Genomic DNA, 17,138 nt, shown 5'->3' with positions numbered 1-17,138 from the left:
TTTAATTAGGAGTGTACGCGGATCGGATCGGATATGATCCGATCCGCACAATTTCCATCGGATCGGATATGATATCTGCCCTTTTTAGTGTCGGATCGGATATCGGATATATCCATATGATTAAACCTTCTCTTTTTAATCATATTTCTATGTAAAAAAATTCAATAAAAAGATTTCTTTCATACTTTTAAACTTATTTATTCCAAAAATATTTTTAATCAAACTCTTTCTAAATAACAAATAAAATAATACAATATATGAATAATAATTACTAAAACATACAAACAAGTAAATATAATACCAAACATATATATATTTATTTTTTAATTATTATTATGCGGATCTGTGGATCGGATACATGGATGTAGAGCATATATCCGCGATCCGATCCGATCAATTTGCGGATCGGATCGGATCCGCAATTTTCGGATCGGATGCGGATATTTACCGCAGATCTGCGCATATGATCCGATCCATGAATACTCCTATATTTAATAGAAGTGGACAATTTTAAAATGGAAAAATTAAGCAAATATAAATTTTTACCATCCCGCTGCACATACAAGTCTTTTTGGCAAACAAGTCCATACAAGTTCATCATAACCCAACAAAACCCACTCACATAACGCACGCATAAAATCATGCCGTACCTCTTCCAACGTTTATATTCCGCTTTCCTCCTCCTCTTTCTTATTTGCGTTTCTCCTCCTTTTTCTTTGCATTCCTTCTTTTTCATGTGTTTTATCCTCTTCATCGTTCTTTTTATTGCTACTGTTCTTCTTATCAGTACAAATACATAAAAAAATTCTTAATAATATACATAAATATCTTAGTTTTATACTGAAATTTGCTACAAATACACAAAAATATTTTCTTTAATGCTGTATTTTTTCTTTTTTTTCCTTGTTTTTTTTAGTTGAATGAATATAGGTTCATCATCTTCCAAGTAATTTTGCAGAATTATGTGTTTCTTCTTCTTTTGTTTGATTTTTTTGTTTTTATTCTTGTTAAAAGAGTAAAACAAGAAATTTGAGAAAGTAAAACAAGAAAAAAATATGAATAAGAAAAAAGATGATGAAAAAAAAGAAGCAGCAGAAGATAAGAAAGAGGAAGAGGAAGGAGAATTTTGAATTATGCAAAATTTATCAGTACAAATACACCGAAAATTCTTAACAATATACATAAATATCTTATTTTATACTGAAATTTGCTGCAAATACACAAAAAATTTCTTTAATACATCATTTTTTCTTTTTTTTTTTCTTTTAGTTGAATGAATGTAGATTCATCTTCTTCTAAGTAATTTTGCAGCATTATGTGCTTCTTCTTCTTTGTTTGATTTTTTTTGTTTTTATTCTTGTTAAGAGAGTAAAACAAGAAGGAAAACATGAATAAGAAAAAAAAAAGATGATGATGAAAAAAAAAAGAAGAAGCAACGGAAGATGAGGAGGAGGAAGAGGAAGAGGAAGAGTTTTGCATTATGCAGAACTTATCAGTATAAATACACCGAAAATTCTTAATAATACACATAAATGTCTTAGTTTTACATCGAAATTTGCTACAAATACACATGTTTTTTTTAATGTTGTATTTTTTTCTTTTTTTCCCTATTTCTTTCTTTCTTTTAGTTGAATGAATGTAGGTTCATCATCTTTCAAGTAATTTTGCAGCATTATGTGTTTCTTCTTCTTTATTTGATTTTTTGTTGTTGTTATTTTTGTTAAGAGAGTAAAACAAAAAGAAACTTAAGAAAATTCTATAGCAAACATTTTGGATCAGACAAAATCATCAATATGACAAAATTTCTACGATAACGATAACAATGATACGTATAAGAAGACAACGATGACTATAACGATGAAGATCATGATGATGAAGATAATGGAGGAGAAGGAGGTAAAGGAAGGAGGAAGAGAACGAGGAGAAGAATGCGGTGTTGGTAACAACGATAACGAAAAAGAAAGAGAAGAAGAAGAAGACAAAGGAGTGACAAAGAAGAAAAAGAATGAAGAGAAGAATAACGCACATCAAGAGCGCAAGTGTAAATGAGTTGTTAGACTTGTTTAGTTAAATGGCTTGTATATAGAAATTCATTCTAATTTTTAATAACTTGTCTCGTGATCCAACACATTATCGGTTTGTCACAAAGATTTGTCAAATAAAAACAAGCCAACGCAACTAGGGTTTTTTTTAATAAAATTAATTAAAAATTTATCTATTATGTGTTTTAAGGGCATAATAAATTAACATTACAATTGAAAAAAAAATTATTAGAAATACAAAAAATTTAGATTTTCAATACATTTGTTTTATATTTATTAAATAAAAAATTTAAAATCTTCTACTAATGATAAGTTTATTTAGCTAAACTCATAAATTAAATATTTTATTTAATGATAAATTTATCATGTGTCTTAAGAGAATATGTTAGCTAAACCTATAAATTAAATATGTTATTTATGGGTATAAGTAATTTGTAACTTATTTACCAATTTGTATTTAACAAAATAAGTTTGTATAGATAAGACACAAATCTTAAACAAAGAGAGCTGTTACACATTAAAGTTTTTTTGGTAACCAAGTCCAATAAAATTGGTCAAAACCCAACAAAAATCAATTTTATTAGTAGAGCGTGAATACACGCTCCAACTACGTAAACATTTCTGCATTTCTCTCTCTCCTCCTCCTTCTTCTACTTTTACGCGTTTCTCTTCCTCCCTCTTCTTCGCGTTCATTCTTCTTGGTTTTATTCCTCTCAAAAGAGTAAATCAAGAAGAATTTTGAGAAAATAAAATAAGAAGATGAAGAAAAAAAATATGAAAAAGAAGAAGACGAAGCGGAAGATGAAGAGGAGAAATTCAAGTGAGACGAAACCAAATGAACATAAATTAAACTAAGAAAAGAACCGAAATTTCTCAAGGAATAAAAAATTTGGTCAATACTTAACAATAGCATCAAATGAACCTCAATTAGTTCACAAATGAACCGAAATTAGTTCAGATTTGAACTAGCAGTAAAACAACTCAATCATCAACAAAATCATATCGAATTCATTTTTTGATCCAAATAAACCTCAAATAAACTAAGAAATGAACCGAAATTATTTAATAATGGTACAAGAGATAATCAGAACCAATAAAGATGTTAGCAAAATATTGGTGTTGTTAGTAATGACGATAACGAAAGAAAAAGATAACGAAAAAAGAAAAGAAGAAGAGATGCAGCATCAGAGAAGAAGTGACGGCAATGAACGTGCGCACGTGAATTTAAAATACTTGGTTAGAATTATGACCTGGATACAGAGATTTATTCTATTTATAATTAATTCGTTTATACGGTAAACGAGATATGAGTATTTCAAGTATAAAAATATAATTATTTATAATAATAAAATGGTATTAATAACTTGATTTTGATTGATTTAAAAAATAAAAAAATATATTTGTTAATGTTTAGATCAACCTTAATTTATTTATATCTCATCTATATTTCAAATTTTAAATTAATAACTTTCATATGTTTGTTTGTACTGAACTATTTAAAATGGACGATTTTAAATAATAGAAAAGATAAACTATTTTAACTCATTAGTGGGCGTACAATAACTTCTAAAAAACAAGTAACAATTAAGTCACATAATTTGAAATTGTCTATTTAAAATCAACTTATTATTTTTCTAAAAACCAACACATTTAAATTAGTACTAAAAAAGAATAAAAAATTATAAAAAATTTAAAAAATTTGATAAGCAAAATTTGGACAATATATAATTTAAATTTAAAATTTGTAATATAACAATTTTTAAAATTTTTCATGTACTCTTCTTGAGTAATTCAAATGTGTTATTTTTTAGAACAATAATGTGTTCCTTTTCAATGGGGTTTCAAATCATTGAAATTCATACGTAGAAAGTACACCCACCAATCTAAAATGAGTAAGTTAAAACTGTTTATCTCTCCAACCATCTCCTCTATCTCTCCTATTATTTAAAACTGTTTTAAAAAAGTTGTTAAAACTGTTTATCTCTCCAACCATCTCCTCTATCTCTCCTATTATTTAAAACTGTTTTAAAAAAGTTTAGTATAACTAAGTAAAAAGGTTATTAACTTAAAATTTAAAATATACATTAGATACAATTAAATTAAAGTCGATCTAAACAATAATAAAATATATCAATTTTTATTTTTTAAATGGATCAAAATCAAATTATTAATATCATTTTATTACTTTAAAAAATTTTAAGAGTAAAGTATCGTTTTTGTCCTCAATGTTTGGGAGTAAGTCTCAAAGTTATCCCTAACATTTGAATCGTCTTATTTAAGTCTCCAACGTTTCAAAATTGACTCAATGTTGTCTTGCCGTTAGGAATCTGTTAACGGAATTGACAACGGGATAAAATTGAGACGATTTTAAAATGTTAGGGACTTAAATAGAACGAAAACGTTGGAGACAAAAACAATATATAGACATAAATTTTTATTTTATCCTTCACTAATATCAATCTTTTACTGTGCATAGTTATTCAATTATTTTTTAATCACATTACTTTGATTCTCAATAAATTTATTTTTTTTTAATTTTATTCTTAAAAGATTTTTACTCATCATGAAATATTTGTAAAATGACTAGAATCACATTACTTTATTGTATATGTATCATTTTTTCCCACAAGTTTATGTACTAGTCATTTTACAAACATTTTATGACGAGTAAAAATTTTTAAGAGTAAAATTATAAAAGAATAAATTTATTTAGAATAAAATTAATATGATTAAGTGTAATTTACTTAGATGTGATTAAAAAATAATTGAATAACTATGTACCATAAAAAATGATATTATTGAAGGATAAAATTAAAATTTATTTCTATATATCGTTTTTGTCCCTCAACGTATTTGTCCTATTTAAATTCTTAACGCTTGAAAATCATCTCAATTTTGTCCCACCGTCAATTCCATTAACAAGTTCCTAACGACAGGATAACATTGAGTCAATTTTGAAATGTTAGGGACTTAAATAGGATGATTCAAACGTTAGAGAAAACTTTGAGACTTACCCCAAATGTTGGGGACAAAAATGATACTCAAAAATATATTTTTATACTTACAAATACTCATCTCATTTATAGTGTAAACAAATTAATTATGAATATATCTCGTTTATAATGTAAACAAGATATACAGAGTACATCAATTTCCACGTATCATGTGTGCACACATGATATTTTTCTGAGAACAAGACAAGACAAGACACTGAGAACAATACATAAAACACAGAGACACAAAATTGTGTTGTATTCTGTTTGGTGATAAACTAGAACAAATTATGAAAATCAAATTTATTCTCATTTTTTTCCATTTAAAAAATTTGAGACGAAAAATATAATAATGAAAAATATAATTATGAAAAATTAACAAGAAGAAAAAATGAAAAATAAGTTGTATCCTTTGTTAGTGTCTCCATGTCCTTCCAGAATGGACATAAAAAATATTAATTGAGTGTCTCTGGACATAATATCTCTGTTCATGTCTCCTCTGTCAAACACGATTTTGTGTCTTTGTGTCCTCAGTATGCTGTTTCTGTAAACAAACGCAGTCTTAAGTAACACAAATTAGTAAGAAAAAGTATTAGGGACCAAGAGGTAACCTGCCAACTTTTGACAATAATAATTAATTATTATTTAAAAATAGGAATGTACTGATCATGCATTAATTAGAACACAACCCTAATCCTCTCACCCGTCTCTGGTCCTCTTCCCATCCTGGTACTTGCACCATCACCGTGCCGCCGCAGAGACCGTTCAAACGCGGAGGGCCACCCCCCGATCCCATTTATGATACAACCATTCCTGTGTAAGAAAACTCATCTTACGCACCAATATCGCACCTCAACCCCACTATAGTTGTTGTCATTGTTGTGGATGCACCTTGAGCCATAGGCGAGTTGACTATATTGCGTCGATGGATCCATCAACTTATGAAGAAGGATTGTATGACACTTCATATGATGTGAGTGAGCATTCGAAGTCCATCGAAGTCAATGTCCGATCTCTGAGTAAAGATAACACTCAACATATAGACAAGGTAAGTTATGTGTTAGTAGTATAATTGGTGTGGATTTTCTATATGATAATCTGATGGGAGGACTTAAATCTATAATAGCAAATTTGTTTTTATTTTATTTTCGGGGTATTAACAGTGATATTCTTAGTTGAAAGTATTGTGCTTTTGTTTGTTTAATTTGAATTGTTGTGGATGTTCTTTTATGCTAGCATGATGCTACAGCTTCGACATATGATGTGTTTTTTTCATTATTTTTGTTCATCATGTTGCATTTATGTTTGCAACTTTGTTTAGATTTTTATTTTTTAGGTATTAACATGGATATTCTTGTTTTCAATTATTGTACCTTTGTTTGTTTAGTAATTAGTGTTATCAATCATAAATGGATGTTGGAAGAGTTTTTTCGGGTGTTGAATAGTGGATGGTTATCTCCTTTTGTGATATGTTTTTGGTTTTCGATTTCAGGAGGAAGAATCTGTAGATGTTATTGAGTTAGAAGATGATGATGATACTGAATTGAGTCATGAGGTGCGAAATTTACTTTATTGTTATCATAATACTGACAAGTTATTGGAGATTGATTGTTTAAGTGTGTTTGACATTAAATGTTATTTTCTTTGAATGGAGTTGCAGTTGCCGGATCACACTGGAATTCAACTAGAGAAAATCCCATACGTAGGATTGCAATTTATTTCGTTGCATCAGGCATAAGAGTTCTATTCTAATTATGCATGGAAATTTGGGTTCGTGACTAAGATTAGGAACACCAACTATGACAAAACAAGGAAGGAATCAAGGATACCCATTAACCAATCGATATATTGAAATCGTGAAGGTTATCGGGAGGCTCAAGTGAAGGCAGCATCTCGGGTAAGAAAAATAACAACCGCGAGATGTAGAGCAAGAATATACATAATGTTTAATAGGTAGAAGGATAATTGGATGATGTCAAAATTAGAATTGAAACATATCCACCCATGTTCTGCTAAGCAATTTGACCATTACCACGAGTACAGGGAACTGACTATGCATGCAAAGTGTGTGATTGAGGATGACGATGAGGCTGGCATACGGCTCAACAAGACTTATCTCACACTGATGAACGAGGTTGGTGAGTCATCGAATTTGGCTTACTTAAAAAATGATGTGAGTAATTACATTACAAACAATCTGCATTGTGTTGATAAAAACGCAGATGTTATGGAGTGTGTTCTGGGTAGATGCAAAGTGCAGGGTGTCCTACGAATATTATGGAGATGTGGTGTTAATTGATACAACATACAATAGAAACAAGTACGTATGTTTGTGTCTCTATTGAAAGGTTTCTTGTTTTGACACTATTGCAAGTTCTTACTTGGGCATAAGCTCGGAGGATATGCTCGGTACAAAGATATACATGCTAAAATGATTGGCACTGTATGGAATGTCCAGTCTGTGGAATCTTTCGGGAAGGATTTGGCTAGATTCATTGCTGAGTTTAACCTAGAACAGAACAGATGGCTATCAGGTTCATTTTGTCATGTGCTTGTATGTTCTTTTCGGAGAGTAGATTTCGTGTGAAGTTTTGTTTTTAGTATATTCGATTTTAGGTTCCGTTCTCATCGAATGATTTATAACCTTTTTGGATAGTTTATCAGACTCTCTATTTGAAGGTCGATGTCTATTTGGTTCACTAAGTCTATAGATGTGTGTGGTGGTGTAGCTAAGTGTTCATGATCATGATTTTTTCATTTTTTGTTTTTGTAGACCTTTAAGACGATCATCGAATATGGGTTCCAGTCTATTTCCAAGATAAATTTTGGACTGGTATGAGGAGTTCCCAGAGGAGTGAGAGTATGCACGCTTTTTACGGTGGTTTCTTACATTACAAAAATGGATTAGTTCAGTTCGTTCATGAGCATGACAATGTGCTTGGGAACAAAGAGCAAAAGGAACTGGAGGACGATGCTCCAGACTTTAAAGGCATTGTCCCCTGCTCATCCAGCTCTATAATTAAAAGACAATTTTAACATGAGTACACAAGCTCTATTTTTAAGGAAGTGCAACAAAAATTCAGGAAAAATGGGGATTGTTTAGTACGTGGTGTGACTCAAGAGAGTGATTTGTTTCATGTGACCATGGACGAGCAATACCTACTTTATGGGGAATCTAGGTACTGCACGAACGGTGTCGAGTTTGACCCATTGACACACAAGATTCGGTGCGAGTGCAACATGTTTGAATAAAGAGGTATTCTTTGTTGCCACTGTCTTGCTGTGTTCTCATATTATAGAGTAGACAGAGTATCATCTTGCTATGTTTTTCCTCGATGAAGCAAGAATGTACAGCGCAAATACATTTACACCAAGAGCAGCCACAACGAGACTCGATCGGATGAAAGCCACAACTTATTCAGAAGATTGTGTTCACACTTCTTTAATGTTGCCTAGGATTTCGTGACCTGTGAAGAAGAAGCGATCATGTTACATTCGGGTCTTGACAATTTGAGGGCCAAGCTGTTTGATTATCGTGCGAACTTTGGGTCCAAAAGTGTGTTGCAACTACACAAAACAACATGGTGACACAGAATGAGCCCGCTCTTGGTGCAGATAACATTTTAGGTCCTTCAAAGGTGGCAACGAAGGGTCGATCGAGGTTGAAAAGGCTTGGTTTTGAACTGGACATCTCAATCAAGAAATCTATGCGAAGAAAGAAGAAAAATGCACATCCGGTATGTGCATACCATTTGGTTAATTTTGAACCCCTTGTTAATATGTCTTAATGGATAAAATTGACTCAGTTTTTTTTTGCGCGTGGTGCTTTTTTCTAGAAAAAGGATGAAGCAGTCAATCGAAATCTAGCTGTGGGTTTGGCTATTAGAGCGAATGAATCACAGCAACATGGTGGCTTCATGTCTTTGTTAAATTCGTTTGGGAATAGTTAGAAGAATTTTGATCATAGATTTGTAAGGATAATTTCTTTTTATTTTGACTTTTTTTCACTTCTCTTTAACAAAATATTCAGGTTTTTTATTTAATAAACAATTTTAAATTGAGGATATATCATTATTTTTTTAGTGTGATCCACTGATATGATTATACTGTTATCAATTTTTTAAGTTTTAGTGCTTTAATCACGATTTTTATGTGCTTTTAATTTGGAGGACAAAACAGAGTAGGTTTTGTTAACTTAGGCTTCATTTCATTTTGTCACGGTTATGTTCCCATGTTAGTTTGACTCAGCCTTCTTCGAGAATCCAAGAAGTCTCGATTGGAACTTTGATTCTAAGTAAAATGAAAAAATGACAAAAAAAGGAACATCTGTTATAAGACACATCTAGTGATAGAAAAGCCCACGAAAGACACGTTAACAAAAGACACCTCTAGTGAAAGACACATTTGTAAATAGACACATACATATATAGACACCTTGGTAGAAGACACCTCCAGCAAAAGACACATCCATATATAAACACCTTCGAAGAAGACACGTCTCTCAGAACACACATCCATGGTTAAACGATAACATGAAAGACACATTGGAAGAAGACACATCCATATATAGATACATCAAAAGAAGACACAGCAAAAACAAAAATGTCCATCAGAAGACACATCCATAGTTAAATGAAAACACAAAAGACACATTAGTAAAAGACACTTCCAGCAGAAGACACATACATATACAAACACCTCCGAACAAAACACGACCAAAATAGATACCTACATCAGAAGACACATCCATAGATAATGAAAGACACTTGCATTAGAAGACACGTCCATAAGTAGACACATCCAGAAATAACCAAGGTTGTGAAAATCGGACCGGTCATCGAACCGGTCAAGTGACTAGTTCAATGGTTCAATCGGAGTTGAACCATGGTTGAATCGATTTAATTAAATATAGAGTAAAATTATAAAAAATTCAATACATAATTTTTAAAAGTTAAATGCAATAATTTTTAAACTAATAAGATTCAAAATTTAACAATTTCACAAAATAAACAATACATAATTTATCATTAAAAGATCATAAACAACTTTAAATATCGAAGTTTATAACTAAATAAATTAAAACGCACATAAATGACAAACACAATGTTTTGCAACCAAAAGAAACAATATTCAACAAACAATACTTCAACTAAATAAAGACACTAGAAGTCATAATCATCATTAAGTGTTTTGTTGTCTCCATCATAAATAGGTAATCCAAAGCCAGCATCTTCAGAAATACCACCAAAAGAAGTATTTGAGGATTCAATTACAACATCAAGCATATCCACTTCAACTTCCATGTCTCCACCATCTAATAAAATAGAAAAAAAAACACAATAAGAAATTAATATTAATGACATGTATCTTTATGGAAGGAAACAAAGTTTGCTATGTCACTCACCATTAGGATACGAAGGCATATCATTATTAGTGTATATTAAACTTTTGATGCCTTCAACATCTCCGTTAGTAAATTCAGGATCATCCTCATGTGCCATTACCCAAAAATCTACCATGTCAATGCTTTGAATGTCAATTGGATCATAATTCCTCTTCTTTCGATGTAACCTAGATTGAAGGCGTAGGCTATAGGTGACATAAATAATGTCACTTAGCCTTTGATGCTCTGACCAGTTTCTCCTCTTTGAATGAATTTGTTCAAAAAGGCTCCAGTTCCTCTCACATCCAGATGAAGAAGAGGTTTGATAAAGAAGGCAGATTGCCTTTTTTTGCAAATTAGGAGCACTCCCACCGTGTAACCTCCACTATTCACTTACGTAGATAAAAAAATCAAATACTTTTTAATATTTATCACCCAACATATTAAACTTTGAAACTAAACTGAACTTGGATATGAAATAAGTCAAATAACTTACCAGGTTCGAGTTTTGATGCCGCTCTCTTAGCACTTTCCCTCCCAAAACTTTCTTTACAATCTTGATACAACTGTATCTCTTGTATTGCAGCAATTGAGTCATCACAAAGTGTTTCAACATCAAGCAAATCAAGCAAAGATCTCAAAACATTTACCTTCTCAACAAAACCCTCACTATAGAAAATGCCTGGATTTAAAAAGTACGCTACCGCATAGAGATCACGCTTCAAATGCTTATCCCACCTCATTTTCAAGATACTCGTGTATGGCGTATAAGAAGCTTTTCGATTTCTAAACATTGTCTTGATAGCATTTTTTGCTCTTTGCATGCCTTCATACACGATTCCCAAAGAGAATTTTTCATCAGCATCAACAAGCCTCAACAACTTAATAAGAGGACCAACAATTTTCACAGTGGTAACACAGTCTTGCCAAAACTTACTGTCCAAGACAATTGAACTAACAATCTTTCCATTAACACTTTTGGATAATTTATGAGAAGTGAAATATTTGTCCACCATTAATGACTGCAAGTCTTCCTTGTGATCATATATACTTTTCAAAGTAATGAAAACAGTGGCAAAACGTGTGACTCCTGGTCGAACAATTTCTGTCCAACTTTTTCTTTTTCTAAGCCAAGACAATAAGATCATATGATTGTAGACAAACACAGTCACTTTTGAAGTACAGGAAGCAAGGTCAGCTATGTGAGGAATACTTGTAATATCTTTCAAAATAATATTGATATAATGGGAAGCACAAGGAGACCAAAATATATTTGGATATTTTTCATGAACAAGTTTTCCAGTAGAGACATAATTAGCAGCATTATCAGTGACCACATGCACAATGTTACCAGGCCCAACCCACTCAATAATATCAGCAAACAAATTAAATAATGCATTGGCAGTTTTTATCACATCAGAAGCATCAAAAGTCTTAACAAATGACATACCAGCAAGATAATAAACTAGAAAGTTAATTAAAGTTCGCTGCCTTTGATCAGTCCACCCATCTGCCATCAGCGTACAACCGGTACTTTTCTATGAGCTCCTATACTTTTCAACCAGCAACTAACACTCTCTCTTAAGATTAGCAAGCAAATGAACTCTCATTTCATCATATGACGGTCCCTTGAAACCAAGTCCAATTGCAACACCACCATCCAATGCAGGTTGAAAGTAAGGTGATTGAATTGCATTGAAAGGAATACGTGCATCAACAATCCATTTGGCAAGTCCCAACTTAGCCTTGTGCACAATTTCTTTACTAGCCAAAACACTTTTCAAAGTCGGTTGAGATCCTGGAGTAGTCCTTTCTTTACAATTTGTGTAGCTACTACAGCTCTTCTCTTTCCTTTGTCTCCCGTTGTTGTAGGAACAACAGTTTGTACAAGGTTAGGCGATTCAGCCTCTTGTGCAGGTGCTTTTCCACCATAAGACTCATCTTCAAAATTTCTTTTTTCCATCTTATTTTTTTGTTTTCCATCAGAATCCTTTTGAATTGAAGTTCAACTTCTTCAGTGACTTTACTACATACTTTAATTTGTCCAGGAATTTTCGCAAGATGATATTTCATCCTATATATCCCCCTCCATTATAAGTATTCAAACAAAAGATACATGTATATTGTGCCTTATGATTTTTATCATATTTCATAGTGAAATATTCCCAAGCCGGGTCAGATTTTCCTCGAGAGAAACCTGTCTGAGATTCTTGTACAGCATTATGTTGTTGTTGCTGATCATTTTGTGACTGTTCCATCTAAACTCAGAATGCCAGCAACCCAGAATCCAACCCAATATATCATTCATAGTTCATAGTTCATACAATTTATATGGCATTCAACATAGCAGAATTGACAAAATAAAAAAATTAAACAGAGCAGAATTGAAAAGATAAAAAAATTAAAGAACAAAGCATAGCAGAATTCTCAAATTCAACATACATCAAATTTAATCCCAAATTCAACATACAAGAAATTTATTCAACATTTGATTAATCATATAAAAAACAAAATAAAAAAATAAAAAATAGAAGAACGGAAGCCCAAAACAAAAAATGAAAACAACACAAACAAAAGCCAGAAACCCAGAACTTACCTAAAAAGAAGAACGAACAGAAGCCAGAAAACAGCACGAACAGAAGCCAGAAACCCAGAACCCACGACAGTGCGTGACGTCCCGCGACGTTGAGCAACGACCCGCGACAGTGGGAGTGGAAGGATTCTTCACGTCATTGGTTGTCCATCGTATGCAGAAGCTCCAGCCTCGAGTTTAGGGTTGGGAGTGGTAGTGGAGTGTTCTTCAAAGATTTTGGGAGATTAGGGATTTAGGGTAAACAGAACTGGTAAAGTGGCTGGCTGCAACACGCTCTTTAGTCTGTTTTTTTTAAAAAAGTCAAACGACGCCGTTTTATTAGCAGGGGGGAAATCAGTACTTGTAAAAACTGAGCCGGTTCGTCAGTTAACCACCGGTTCGGCCAGTTTTTTCGGTTTTTTACAGGTGGACCAGACCAGCTAGGTGACCGATTTCTGATTAATTCAGTTGAACCGACTGGTCCAGTCTGATTTTCAGAACATTGGAAATAACTCTTTGAAACCTCAACATGTTTAGCCACTTCAAACATGGACACTTTAAAACGTAGCAAGTGTTTAGCCTGTGCAAAATAAGACAAACCAATCTCTGAAGACAGGATTCACATCCAATACATGCATTCTCCATTAATTAACCAACAAAGTTCATAAAACAAGTACCCACTGATAACATAAGAATCCAAAACAAACTGTCAGTGTGTGTAATACAGAAAAGATATCAAGTTCCAACAAAATATAGCTCAGTATGTGAGGGTATCCCTAGATAAGGTAAAAAAGAATGTTATATGTATTTTTTTCTTCCCATAGTTAGCTCCTTTTGATGAGTTGTTTCTTCAGCAATGCTTCAGCTCGCTAAAACATGCTCTTTGTGTCAAGTGTTGCGAATGGTGTCCTAACCTCTTTACGTTTGTTCCTTGGTTGGTTGTGGCACATAATACTTTGAGGACGACTGTCAAGGGCATTCAGTGCATTTTCAATGGTTGAATTTTTTTTACTTAGAATGATGTCAAGCATTATTTTCATCATGTATAATTTGATGGTATCCTGTATGTGAAAATCAATATTGTATGATCGCATTTAGTTACAGACAGTGATGTATGTTTAGATAATCAGTTATTTAGCAATAGAATTTGGAAACTCACATAATCCCAGTCATTCAGTTTTTCGTCTTCGATCCAATACTCCAAAAATTTTATTGCGTATACACAACAATCAAATTTATGTGAACGAAAACAATGTACTATATTAGGAAAATCGATATATATCTCAATAAACTTACTAATTAAGATATTGTTAGATTTTGAGGGGGACTCACCCGTTTGGTTGTATTGGAACAGAGGCATATGTGCAAAGCAGGCCTATATGAGTGAGCTTATACATGGGGATGACCACTTGAGCTATGTCTTCAATGAGCTTCCCTGAAACGCATTCAAAGTTTAAACATAATACAAAACTTTGGGTTAAATAGACTAAGGGTCATGAAATCTTTTGGTATCGCATATGCATCTAGCCTCATCCGTAATGTATCATGTGATTTAGTGTGTAGACTATCTAGGACAGAAAGCCTTTTTGTGGAGATATCGAATGCATACATCCACCAGTGACAGGACATACAAATGGAAAAAAACCACCACAATAATATACACTTGTATCTAGGCAGATTACGTATATAGATAAACAAAAATAGATCTTGGTTGTTTGGTTGCAACGATGTAAGTAACATATCCTACAGCAAATAGACTTACGCAGTTTCTCTTTGCAACTGTCTTGTCAAAATGCTTGGTGTTGACATCGAAGTGTTCACCCAAACCCACATACACGGGAGTTGGTCCGTACTTAAAGTCCATCAAATGTTTTGGTACCAACACCATTTCCTGTCCAAAGAAGACTTTGTAAGTGTTCATAAGCCATAATGTACATAAATGATTGATATAAAGTTTCCTTACCAGTATCTCTGGACACACACAGTAAAAGTCACGCGTGAATGTTTTTAACTCCGAGCCATTGAAAGTGCAACACATTCCGTGCACAACCTGCATCACTAGCTTTTAAAATATAAATGTCGCCAAAATATGCGATTAAAACAAAATGGAGTAACATAATTTTGGGTTACATACATTGTTATTGAGCCAACGACAAAGTTTCACTGTTTGCTGGCTATCAAGGGATGTGTCCACATCCCACCTTCTTATTCGTTGCTCATGGGTGTTTTTAAGATATGAGTCATTCCAAGTGAGAATGAGGAGTGCTGTGGACTGGGTTGTGGCAATATGAACTTTTTGGAATAATGGTTTGGATTGGATCCACGCTAATGGGTTCTGTGCCGTAACATAATGCCATTTAATATCTGCCCATAAATTTTTGCACTCTGGATCTAATTGAGATAAGATGTAAGGATTGCTGTTTCAAAAATAATATTTGTGAGGCGAGCAACCTTTATGATTTTAAGGAGCCGATAACAAAATACATGCATACTACCGTACAAAGTTTTATCATTCACTTGCCTATCAAAAAATTCATGAGAATCTCTTCAATGCCTGAATACTGCACCAATGCTATTGACGGAGTCTTGAGTTCAGGATCGTCCGGGTTGGTTAGTTACTTTTTTGTTTCTGTTTGGCTGGTAGTGCCGGTGTCCCATTCCGTCCTATGATGCTAAGGTGTTTGTTTCTGCTATGTTTTTCTGCAATGTCTCTTGCCAATGGACTCGTCATATCGTCGGAGGATGCAACTAAAGGTGTTTTTGTGCGCACTGACCCGCTGCTAACTCTCCTCTTATCAGATCCCTGAATTCGCAACATCAAACTAGTCATACACAAAAACCTCGAAGAGGGGGGAGTTAGCAGCTAGTCATACACAAAAACCTCGAAGAGGGGAGAGTTAGCAGCGGGTCTTCAGTGCCAGTTGCATCCGATGAGGATAACGATGACGAAGAGCTCATCGATAAGAGACTCCGCAAAAGAACACCTCAGCATCATAGGATAGAAGGGGACACTGACACAACCAGCCAAGCAGAAACAACAAAACAACCAACTGACCCGGACGATCCTAAACCCAAGACTCCATCAACAACATTGGTGCAGTATTCAAGCATTGAAGAATATTATCATGAATTTTTTGATAGGCAAGTGAATACTAAAAAACTTTATACGACTAGTATGCATGTATTTTGTTATCGGCTTCTTAAAATTCATAAAGGTTGCCCACCTCACAAAAATTATTTTTGAAACAATCCTTACATCTTATTTCAGGGAGATCCAGAGTGCAAAAAGTTATGGGCAGATATCGAACGACGTTACGGCACAAAACCCATTAGCGTCGATCCAATCCAAATCATTATTCCAAAAGGTTCATGTTGCCACACACCCAATCCACAACGCCCCTCATTCTCACTTGGGATGACTTAGATCTTAAAAACACCCACACCGTCCCTTCCACCCCGTTCATTCGTTACATTGGGGACAGAAACTCACTGAGCGGCATGAGCAACGAATAAAAGAGTGGGATGTGAACACATCCCTTGATAGCCAGCAAACAGTGGCGTCGTATGACGGTAGACCACACCTAGTCCTGGTAAGGAGGACTTGTGCACGCTGAAACCACGTCGGCTTAATAACAATGTATGTAACCCAAAATTATGTTACTCTAGTTTGTTTTGATCACATATTTTGGCGATATTTATATTTTAAAACCTGGTAATGTAGGTCGTGCACTAGATGTGTTACGCTTTTAATGACTTATGGTTAAAAAGATTCATGCGACTTTTACTCTGTGAGTCTGGAGATACTGGTAAGGATACTTTTATATCAATCATTTATGTACATTACGGCTTATGAACACTTACAAAGTCTTCTTTGGACAGGAAATGGTGTTGGTACTAAAAAATTTGATGGACTTTAAGTACGGACCAACTCCTATGTATGTGGGTTTGGATGAACATTTTGATGTCGACACCAAGTATTTTGACAAGACAGCAGCTGCAAAAAGAAACTTAACCAACACCATTAGATAATAATTCACCAATCCACGCGTACACACCCAGTACGCGTCCGCGTGGAATAACAATCGGCGTAAATCGCTGATTTGGCCGAGTTATGATGCCTTGGTGCGAGCACTGTGCATTTCGCACGA

The 17,138-nt window shown here is 33.6% G+C and overlaps 1 protein-coding gene across 1 annotated transcript; it reads right to left on the bottom strand.

Annotated features, from left to right (window-relative positions):
• Positions 1–10,197: 10,197 nt before the first annotated feature.
• LOC107460742 (uncharacterized) lies at positions 10,198–11,935 on the bottom strand. Its single transcript, XM_016079130.1, has 3 exons — positions 10,915–11,935; positions 10,440–10,547; positions 10,198–10,349 (listed from the first exon to the last, which is right to left on the bottom strand). The coding sequence occupies exons 1-3, from the start codon at positions 11,933–11,935 to the stop codon at positions 10,198–10,200; spliced, it is 1,281 nt and encodes a 426-aa protein (XP_015934616.1).
• Positions 11,936–17,138: the final 5,203 nt, after the last annotated feature.

This window comes from Arachis duranensis, chromosome 8 (genome assembly GCF_000817695.3).
Source record: "Arachis duranensis cultivar V14167 chromosome 8, aradu.V14167.gnm2.J7QH, whole genome shotgun sequence".
In the NCBI taxonomy this organism is placed as follows: domain Eukaryota; kingdom Viridiplantae; phylum Streptophyta; class Magnoliopsida; order Fabales; family Fabaceae; genus Arachis; species Arachis duranensis.
This window is presented reverse-complemented; position numbering and strand designations above follow the sequence as displayed.